At 42.5% G+C, this 11,311-nt stretch overlaps 1 protein-coding gene across 21 annotated transcripts in view; it reads right to left on the reverse strand.

The window, feature by feature from the left end:
• SYNE1 (spectrin repeat containing nuclear envelope protein 1) overlaps positions 1-11,311 on the reverse strand; it is a 488,794-nt gene that overhangs the window by 295,583 nt on the left and 181,900 nt on the right. For all 21 annotated transcript variants that reach the window (XR_010599728.1, XR_002889944.3, XR_010599727.1 and 18 more), the window contains 3 exons: positions 7,454-7,618; positions 3,134-3,301; positions 333-509 (listed from right to left, as the gene is read on the reverse strand). Coding sequence is in view for 18 of the 21 variants with exons in the window: in XM_065588833.1 (XP_065444905.1) it covers positions 333-509; positions 3,134-3,301; positions 7,454-7,618 (510 nt within the window). In the remaining 3 variants the exon portion in view is untranslated. The remainder of the gene's footprint in view (positions 1-332; positions 510-3,133; positions 3,302-7,453; positions 7,619-11,311) is intronic.

An 11,311-nucleotide genomic window follows, 5' to 3' on the forward strand; every position in this document is an offset into this window, starting at 1 on the left:
AAATGATGTACTATAATCCAAAAGGGTTCACACATTTGGCTCAAACGAGGAAAGAAAAGTATCAGGAGGGATGGCTGGGTTCTGACCGTCAAGTTCCCACATACCAAGTTTCAAAGGTGAGAAACTGATCACAGGTTTGTTAAAAATGTTAAAATGTAGAGTAAATGCAACTCTCATCAGACGGATACAAGAGCAAGTTAAAGAAAAGGGCATTGACCTGTTACCACTGGAAGAAGTAGCAAGTTGTCAATCCTATAACTAAATTACATGAAAAAATGGGAAAATAGAATACAAGATACTCATTTCTGTAATGTTACATGCAGAACACTCACCTGTAATTTTTCTTCCCGTTTCTCCATATTCTGCTGCATGTTTTCTAGTGTACCTTCCAGCTTCTGTAAATCTTCTTGCACTGTGCTAGGCAGTCCTCCTTCGATCTGCAGCTGCTTAGCTCGTGCAATCTGCTGTTGAACATCTTGCCTCTTTGCACAGAGCCTCTTTGTCCTTTGCTAGAAGCATTTATTCAAGAGGATTGATACAAATTTAAATGTTTCTTAGTTCAGTGTTGAAAACAGGCACACCAGAAACACACGCACAGCTTTCTGTATGTGTATATCTATACAAAGGGAATAACAGACAAAGGGCTACACTATCTCCTCCCTGAACAGAAATACAGTCAGAAGGCGAGGACACATGGAGCCCTTTTGCCCTGCTTGTGCACCCACACAGGAGGCAGGCATAAGCTGGCTACCAAGTAGTGAGTAATGGCTGGAGGCTGGCTCACGTTGCTTCACTATCCCCTGGCTCCAGAGCACCTTTGGTTGTGTTGTGGACATGGCAGTAGCCCTGCTCCTTCCCTGTGTCACTCGCCAGATGCAGAGCAGCACTGAGGGAAGCACACTGTACAGCCACACAGCAAGCAAACAGCAAATGCAAAAGCTCCACCCCTTTGCATGTGGGTGTCCCACCCACCTCCAGCCCTGCCTCGGACATGTCCCTTTGCTGGGGTTTGTGAAGGAATCCTCAGAAAGTAGCCTGCAGCTGTGTGTCTCAGTTCTCTTTTGGCCAGTTCCAGGGCTTTTAAAGACTCCATGTGTACCACTGCCCCCATCTGCCATACAGGGGCCAGGACAGGGTGAGAATTCCACCCATAACTCTTCCTGGCTTATGCAAGGATAAACCTGCCAAGTCTCTGTGAGTAGTGCTCCTCTTCCTGCCTCTCTCAGATTGGCTCAGGTTTGCGGAGCCTTAAAACCCCAGCAGATACAGCAACTATAACACAGATGTAGTTTTTACAAATATGACACATGCTGTATAGAAACAGAGCTACAACACAGCATCCTCCAGTTAGACAACAAGGCACATCCAACTGTGCAGAAACACAGGTTAATAAACACCATTTACACCATGCACCGACACTGACAATAATGTGATTCTTATTAAGGAAGTATTTGTTAGTATGATTGAAGTGATCAGGAACAGTCAGCATGGATTCACCACGGGCAAGTCATACCTGACTAACCTAATTCACGTCTATGACGAGATAACTGGCTCTGTGGATGAGGGGAAAGCAGTGTACATGTTATTCCTTGACTTTAGCAAAGCTTTTGATACCGTCTCCCACAGTATTCTTGCCAGCAAGTTAAAGAAGTATGGGCTGGATGAATGGACTGTAAGGTGGATAGAAAGCTGGCTAGATCGTCGGGCTCAACGGGTAGTGATCAATGGCTCCATGTCTAGTTGGCAGCCAGTATCAAGTGGAGTGCCCCAAGGGTCAGTCCTAATAATAATATATTGAGATATACCTATCTCATAGAACTGGAAGGGACCTTGAAAGGTCATTGAGTCCAGCCCCCTGCCTTCACTAGCAGGACCAAGTACTGATTTTGCCCCATATCCCTAAGTGGTCCCCTTAAGGATTGAACCTATTACTGCGGTAGCTGAGCATCTGATTTGGTGAAAATATGACATCTTGCATTACGTATCAATTAATGTAACCTACACAAAACAGCTTTTTATAGTTTTACATACTCAACCAGAATATTAAGGACAAATTCTGCCTTCAGTTACATACACTCGTGTAACTGAAGGCAGAATCTGGCCCTCAATATTAAAAATATTAATTGTGCAAATTGAAACATTGGGTTAATTGAACCATGGCAATATAATATCATCAAACCAAATTCTGTTACTGGAGGCACAGTACTGAAAAAATGACTGCTGTAAATAATTCCTCCAATTACGCTAAAATCAATCAGATCAGAATCTTAGCCTTTAAAAATGGTAATACTTGTAAGGTACGTCTTCACTTACCAGAGGGTCCGGCGGCAGGCAATCGATGTTCTGGGATCGATCCCGGAAGTGCTCGCCGTCGACGCCGGTACTCCAGCTCGGCGAGAGGAGTACGCGGCATCGACGGGGGAGCCTCCGTGCCGCGTCTGGATCCGCGGTAAGTTCGGACTAAGGTACTTCGAATTCAGCTACGTAATTAACGTAGCTGAATTTGCATACCTTAGTCCGAAGTGGGGACTTAGTGGGGACCAGGCCGTAGAGTGCACCTTGTCAAAAATTTCAAACTTTGGCACCTAAATAAAAATGGTCTGATTTTCAGAGGGTCTGGAACGCAAGTGAATTCAGTGAGAGCTGCTAGTGCTCATCTCCACTGAAAATCTGGCTATTTTTATTTAGGGCACCCAGGTTTGAAAATCTTGGTCTTTTTATTTCAAAACAAAGTAAATGCCATCATTATAAACTAGTATCACTTAGGTCATGTCTACACTAGCACTTAGGTCGGCAAAACTTTTGTTGCTCCGGGGTCTGACAAAAAAACCCACCCCCTTGAGCGACATAAGTTTTGCCAGTATAAGCACTCATGTGCACAGCACTATGTCGCTCATTGAGCTGATTTTATTATGTCAATGGAAGAGCTCTCTCCCATCAGCATAGCGTGGCTACATGAGCACTCTTACAGAGGCACTATTTCCCTATGCTGGGGCTATACTTTTTACCTGACATTGTCATATTAAATACACTGCAGTACACCATAGGAGAAGCCACACAAACCCTCTAGCTTGTCAATGACACAAACTCCACATAACAAGTATATCAAATCTGGTATGACCAGTTGTCCTACCTGATGATGCAGAAGCAGTTGTTGAGCCTGTAATAAGCTTTCTGTATCTAAGATTTTTTCAGCCTCTACTTGGGCTTCTTTTGAGTTGGTAATTAGTTCTTCTAGGGCACTTTTTACTTCTTCTTTGTATTGGACACAATCCCCAACAGTGCTTAACATCTTCTCAATCTATATTTATGGACAAAATTGAAATATGCAATAGCTGAACAGGGTTAATTTACATTTGGGGTATTTTTTGTAACACATGATAATTGTCTGTAATGCAAAACCCATACATCTCCAGGTCGTTTAGGACCTTCTTTTTGCTTTGTATTTAAAGAAAAACTAAAAACATTCATAGCCCTAAAACATGACTACCCTACCCTAATTTCTATCTGTTTGCAATGTCTTTGTAATACTTTATGGGTCATATCTTCAAGTGGTATAAATTGTCATAACTCCATTTATTTCAGATCAGTTATGACAATTTACACAATTTGAGGATCTCTCTCAGTATATTATTTGTACTTCCTATTAGCCTAGCATTCATCAACAATTCTACAATAATATACCAGTGGAAGAAAATACAAATACAAAATGTAGTTAGTCAGAAAACAGATTTCAGTTTTTAGGAATGTGTGAAATATTTCAGACAGATTAAGGATCAACAGAACCTTCACTCTAAATTTGAGGACAACATAAAGCCAAACCATATTTAGGTTCTGAAAAAGTTTAGTAACCATTTCCTGTTTTTGTTTTAAATGTTCATGGATCTCTGCTTTTCTTGGCTCTTGCTTTTGGATGTGACAAGAGGTAAATTCACTTAAATACCATGAACAGTTATATTATGCTGTATTTCCAGTGCATTGGAAATCAGGACATTATGAACCAACAGTTTTCACAAAATGTCAAGCCCAACTTTCACACCAAGGAAAATTAAATTAAGTTTGAATAAATACTTGGAGCCTGTATAAATCTTGAGCAATTACAATGATGTAAGAAGGTCTCTGCAAGAGACTGCAGTGAAAGTGCCACCAGAGTCTCCATCCTGAATTTCATCTTCCTCCTAACAAGGACATCCCCAAACTCCTCCTAGTCTTTCTCTTATGAAAAATATGGAGTAGAGACTTGAGAGGCAGGCTCGATTGCCCCTAGATCTAAGAGGAGCACAATTTCTTCAGGACAGTTTGATGCTTCTCGTTGTCTGTCAAAGCTAGATGGGAAATAGATAAGAGCTGTGAGGGTATCCATGTGTCTGAAGTTGACAGGGTCCATAAACTTAAGTGAGATATCCTGCCTATTTTTGGAAGAAACAGGCCCTTGAACAGTCACACTGATGAGGGATATATCCTGTAACTGAATCTAGTCTTCTTCTGCTGGTTTGTGCACAGATTCTGCCCCTGTAATGTGAAGAGTCTCTCCTTGGGTTAAGAATGAAAGGATCTTCTATCTTTGTACCAGAGCTTGTAGTCCTTTGAGCTTGTAGGAGAGCTTGTAGTGCTTTGGGGGCTTCATTGGAGTAGATAGCTCGCACTATGGCTTATCTGCATTGTCAGCCACCACCTTATCAATCATTTCCTCCTGAGATTTTTGAGGCACAGATAATTTGCTATAAATAATGTGCTGCCCAGGTCAGAAGCCAGAGTCAGTGCCTGGACATTGAGTTTGCTGCCATGACTCTAGCTGGCAACTTTAAGAAATCTACAGATAAACTGGTATGAATATGGAAGCCAGGAATATCTTCTATTGTATCAACTTACTTGAATTAATCATAGATCTGGAGATGCAAGCATTTTATATAAATATAAATATAAATATTTTGGCTCAGTAAAACTGGTGTTGCTAGAGAGTTCTGGGGGCAGCTGAAGAAGTTTTGAAGTCGCTTCTGAGGATGACTTCCATCGTCTAGTCTTTTGCGAGAATTATCTTGCCATTTTCCACAAATGGCACTATTGCATCAGCAACAAGAATGATGCAAACATAATTTTGGGTCCTAGGATCCTGTAAAATTCCAGGACATGCCAAGTGATCCTTTCCCCTTTACCTAGAGTTTCTCCCCATTAACATCTTTGATGCAGGAATGTAGGGGGTAGCAAAACTTTGTCATGCTGGCCACCACTTTCCTCCTCCTGGTTTGAAACATGTCCAGGGGAAAAAACTCCTCCTGCTTCTCTGGCTCAGAGTAATAGTCTGAAATCAAGAGTCTTCCCTCTTTAGGAAAGGAACTGGAGCTCATGGAAGGAGTTGAAGAGCTGGAGTGCTTTGGGGATTTTTTCTAGTGTCTCCTGTATATTTTTGGCTTTTTTCTTATCTTTTGCTCAATTTTTCCCTTCCACGGCTATAGCTCCTGCCTGAACATTGAGGGGTGGGGGAAATTTTCACCCTTTGTCTCTCAGAAACTCCACCTTGGGACTCCTAAAGTATGAGCAGGTGTCCACTCCAGACCTCAGGCTCCCTTGCTTTGTTTGCCCCATGCCATTTCCTTCACCTGCTTTCAACACAAGTCCAAAATCTACACCACTTGGTACAGGGATTCATCCCCTTTGGTACAGGGATTCACAAGAGAAGGTTCCTCACCCTGTGCAATAACTGAGATTCCTTGAAATGGTGTCCCTGTGGGTGCTCCCCTTCAGGTGTTGGTGTGTCCCTGCACCTTTGAGCAGAGAATTTCAGCAGCAGTGCTCATCTGACTCGTGCATGTCCTCTCCCCATGTCGCGCCATTATCAGTGCCTATCTAGCGCCATACTACCAGACTTCCCTCAGTTACTTTCTTATTCTTCGAGGAGTGTCCCTGTGGGTCCTCTACTTCAGGTGACTGTCGAGAAGTGCCCCTTGTTAGACGGAAGGGGCTTCGGAGTTGCGTAAGTCTTACCAAACATTTCCACTCTTTGTTGTATGGAGTGGATCTCTGTTGTTGTTGTCTGCCTCGTTAGTGAATTTGGTGCGGGGTGAGAAAATAAGAAGCCTAGTCCTTTAGAGGGAACATAGTACTTCTTATCCACTCTCTTGCAGGTGGGCGGTATCGTAGCTGGGGTCTGCCATACATTTTTGGCTGCTTCCATTTGTGCACCATGTATGGGAAGCGCAATTTTAGATGAGGAGGATGTATGGAGAATGTCCAGTAGTTTGTGCTGGGACTCTGGAACCTCCTCTAGACGAATCTCTAGGATATCAGCAATTCTTTTAAAGAGCTCCTGGAAGGGTTTAAAATCGTCTGCCACTGTGGGTGGCGGTGGCATTATGGCCTCGTCGAGCGATGAAGAAATGTTGGCTGTTGGTGTTGTAACCTGTTCCCAGGCTTCTTCCTGTTCTTCAGCTCTCTCCTCAGGGGGCTCTGAAGGTGCAGCAATGGAGAGTGATGGGGGAGATCTAAGCCTCTCTCTGTATAGGCTCGAGGGTCTGAGATAATGTCTCCTGTATGCCCTCAGGGGTCCCAGTAGGGTCACTGAGTGGGGAATGGCATAAGCAGTGGCATCCATGGGAAGCCCTACCAGGTCTGGATGTCAGCCCTGTGACGGGTTTTAGGCTATACAGGTGGACCCAGAGTAGATTCTATGGGAGAGGAATGCTGAGATAAGAAGACACCTTCCTCCTCAGTATCTTCTTCCTCACTAGAGAATGGAGGGGTCAGAAGTGAAGTGGGCTGACGTGGTGCCATGTGTTCTGGGGAAACATCAGTGCCCAAAAGATGTGATTCAGGCATTGATGAACCATGCAAAACAGTTCTGTTTACAATGACTCATCAATAACCCTTTTCTCAGGCCAGAAAGTAGTGTTCTAGAATGCTGTCTCTTAGGGGCCAAAAACTCCCACTGACTTCAGTGGTACCAGAATTTGGTTGCAGATCAGCCAGTAAGGATGGCAGGGGGGCCCAATCACTTAGAGCCTGATTCTGCCAATCTAATTCATGTTAGATGTTCTTACTTTGGAGAGCAAGGGTGTGATTTAGCCTAGTGGTTGCAACAACTGAATCCTGAGACTTCCAAACCTGAGACACCCACATCACCAGGCTGTCAATGTAAAATGCTTGATAGTATTTAATTATAGCAAACTAATGTTCCTCTTCTAGATAAAAACTCCTAAAGCACTGCAGATATTCAGGATTCAGAAATGTTCATCTGAAGCAGAGAAAGATTCAGGAGTCTGCTGATCAGCTCTGTCAATATTTTTGTTTGTTAGACTCAAGGCTTTGTTGCATCTGGAATCTGAATGAATTTGGGTTGCTGTGTGCTTCTAGTGTAATTAAAAAAAACAGCAGGTCACTTAGTCTTGTGCAGCATGGCTGATGTCACTACATATGATGCTGTAAATGTAGTGGCATTGTGTTTCTCATATTTTACCTCAGCCAGCAAATGTAGGAGTCCCTTGAAGTCACTAGAAAGTTTAGATAGCTCATTCTCTTTCTTTCTGGCTTCATCCTCGGCAGAAACCTCAGTCAGGACAGCAAGTCTAGATTTCAGCCAGTTGACATTTTCTCCTTGTTTGCTGATATCTTGTCGGATTAACTACAAAAGAATCACAAATGTACAAGCTTAGAATCAATTAAATATATCAGCGAATAATATTCATGGGCAATTTGCCATCAATCCTATGGTTAGCAGCACAAAAGTATGTGTGTAAGAATCTGTGTACTTTCCTTTGAAGACTGCAGGATAGTATTTTTCTCTAATTCCCACGGAGTCTGTCATGGTCTACATAGGGCTGAATCCTGCATTCCTTCCACAAGCAATACAGGATTGTCCCCTACTGATTACATTGCTGAAGCCTGTTTTTTTCCCCTACAGGCTGGCATTTTTGGTGCTCATTATCCACATGGTATATACTACTGTATATATTTTTTCATATATTGACCATACAATATCCTGCATATATGTATCTAAAATAGGATTACATTGCATATTTTAAAGCAGGGATCGGCAACCTTTGGCACTTGGCCCTCCAGGGTAAGCCCCCTGGCGGGCTGGACTGGTTTGTTTACCTGCTGTGTCTGCAGGTTTGGCTGATCGCGGCTCCCACTGGCCGCGGTTTGCCATCCCAGGCCAATGGGGGCTGCGGGAAGTGGCGCGGGCCGAGGGATGTGCTGGCCGCCGCTTCCCGCCACCCCCATTGGCCTGGAGCGGCAAACCGCGGAGAGTGGGAGCCGCGATTGGCTGAACCTGCGGACGCGGCAGGTAAACAAACCGCAGGCCAAAGGTTGCCGATCCCTGTTTTAAAGAGTATCGGGATTAGCCAAATTAGCAACATTTTATTATGTTTTCATCTGTTTTCAGATACTTAGGCCAGAGTTACAAAGAAACTTTTTAGAGCACTCACGGGTTCAAATCCCTTCTCCCCCTCAGGTGGCAGGCTCTCCCACATCTCAGGTGAATACGCTAACCACTAAAAGTTAAGAGGGAGGTTCACCCCTCCATTTTGTATCAGTTTGTCTATAAGTGCCGAATTTGGAAGGTGAGGACTGAACACGCTTCCCGGGTGGGCAATTTAGGAGGAGGAACACTGATCTTGTCCTGGATTGTGCATTGCTCTGAGGCTTAGGCATCCAGACCCTTGGAGTGGGGCTGCTGTGATCTTGCTCAAAGGCAGAAACATAGGCACCCAGGGAACTTTTACTGCCCAAATGTAGGTGCCTACAGGGTTGGAGGAGTGGGTTTTGTGAATCCCAGTGGTGCCTGATTTGGGGAGTTAGGTGCCTAAAGTGGCAATTAGGCACCTAAGTCCTTCGGTGTATTAGCACTTACAGTACAAAAGGTAAATGAAGCACATTTTCCCGACAAATAAAAACCCATGCTTTTAAAAAAATATTGATGTGGTCATTTTAGGGACCAATGGTAAAGCCTTTCCACATGTGAGAAGTCCCATTGACTAAAATGGAGCTGCTCAGAGGTGTAAGGGCTGAAAGGCTATTTACCAAAAACACCACTATTTTGCCATTTTTACAGATATCTCTCGAATGTGTATACCTTCTCATCACATCACAATGAAGTCATTCAATGAGGTATTAACACCTCAGTGCAGTGTTAATAAACTGGTACTTAAACCAGTCAAACCTTGCCTTCTATGGCATGTAGAAATCACCTGCGAAATCAATGGGGAGTTCCAAATAAAACTGGATGGCATGGTATGCAAAGCATTGCATTAGCTTTAACTGGTTTTTATTAAGTACCAAGAAATGGCTTTTATCTATAGGTGACTGCACCAGCTCTTCTATTCAACATAGCAGATGTGGAAATTAGGAATGACCCGAATAGAAACAAAATGTTTCTGATTACACCTTCATATTTTTTACAAGGTGAAGAATGTTAACAGCACAAGAAATCTCCCTGCTGCTTGTTAAAGAAGCCATAGTTATTTATAGAATGTAATAAAGATTTTAATTATAATTTTTAATTAATAATTTATTTTTTATTGTTAACTCTGATTTTCCCTAGCGTGTTATTTGTTGAATAATATTTCAAATTATATAAGCATCTATATACTTTTTAAAATTTCTAAAATAGCAATTTTTTTCCGATTTCACTCACTTTTTCCCAACTATTTATGTCTCTAAGCCAGTGCTAATAAGAGGATATAGCAGAGTCATGCCATTAATCCTCTGACTTGTATGCTTTTTCAAGGTCACTCAAATTCCTTTTCTCTGCATAGGTAAGCCTTATAATCTGTTAATGACTTTCATGAACCTCGATAAACTGTACTAATTTGTAGTCCTGTTTTCTCTTCTACTGTAAAAAAGAAAAAGGGTCAAATTCTGTCCCGATATACACCCTGAGTTATTAACCTCAATGAATTTAGTCAAAGGTTCAGCTCCTCAGCTACTCTATCAGCGCTCTCCTCTTAAAGAGCTTAATGCTCTCAAGGGGGGAAGGGGGGAGGAAGAGACTGGATAATTTCCATCCCAAAACACTGAAAGAACTGGCATGATAGATTGCTAGCCTGATAGTAAGGAGTTTTAATACTTCTATCTATTCAGGGGTAGTGCCATAAAATGGCACAACAGCTAACGTTGTAGGTATATTTAAGAAAAGGCAAAAAAGTGATTCTGGCAATTACAGATCTGTTAGTCTGACCTCCGTTGTTTGCAAGGAGAAAAAGAACAAATTGTGAAGAAAAGAATAATTAAATTCATGGAGGCAAATGGAAAAGGGGATATAATGCAATATGGGTTTACCAAAGACAGACTATGCCTAACTAACCTGATTTCCTTCTTTGAGAAAATAACTGATTTTTGGATAAGGGAAATGGAGTAAAACTAATATTTGTGGACTTTAGGAAAGCATTTGACATGATACCACATGGGAAATTATTAGTTAAATTAGGGAAGGTAGGGATCAAGAGAAGTATTGTAAGGTGGAAAAGGAACTGGCTAATGGGGATAATGCAACAGGTTCTGCTGAAAGGTGAATTACCAGACTGGAGGGAGGTTACTAGTGGAGATCCTCAAGAATCAGTCTTGGGCCCAATCTTATTTAATATTTTTGTTAATGACCTTGGCATAAAAAGTAAGTGTGCGCTAATGAAATGTGCCGATGATACAAAGTTGGGAGGCACCATCAATCCAGAAGAGGGTGGGAATATTGTACAGGAAGAGCTGGATGACGCTGAAGCCTGGAATATCAGAAATGGGATGAAATTCAATACTACAAAGTGCAAGGTCTTAGGCTCTAATAAGAATTTCTGCTACAAGCTGATGGCTCATCAGTTGGAAGTCACAGAAAAGAAGAGAGCCTAGGTGTGTGGGTCTATCACAGGATGACTATGAGCCACCAATGTGATGCAGCTGTGAAAAAGACAAATGTAGTCCTAAGTTTATCAGGCCAGGCATTTCCAATAGGGATAGAGGAGTATTAATGCCATTGTACCAGGCCAGGGTAAGACCTCATGTGGAATACTGTGTACAGTTCTGGTTACCCATGTTCAAGAAAGATGAATTTAAACTGGAACAGGTGCAGAGAAGGGCTACTAGGATGATCAGGGATATGGAGGGCCTGTCTTATGGGAGGAGACTGGAAGAGTTTGTAAAGGACAATGTTGGCACAAGAACAAATGGATACAAACTGGCCATGAACAAATTCCGGCTGGAAATTACAAGAAAAATTTCTAACCACCAGAGGGGAGAGGTTCTGGAACCACCTCCCATTAGGAATCACGGGGGCAAACAACTTAATTAGTTTTAAGAGGAAGCTGGACAAATTTATGAGTGC

Source organism: Chrysemys picta, chromosome 3 (genome assembly GCF_011386835.1).
Source record: "Chrysemys picta bellii isolate R12L10 chromosome 3, ASM1138683v2, whole genome shotgun sequence".
NCBI classification, from domain to species: domain Eukaryota; kingdom Metazoa; phylum Chordata; order Testudines; family Emydidae; genus Chrysemys; species Chrysemys picta.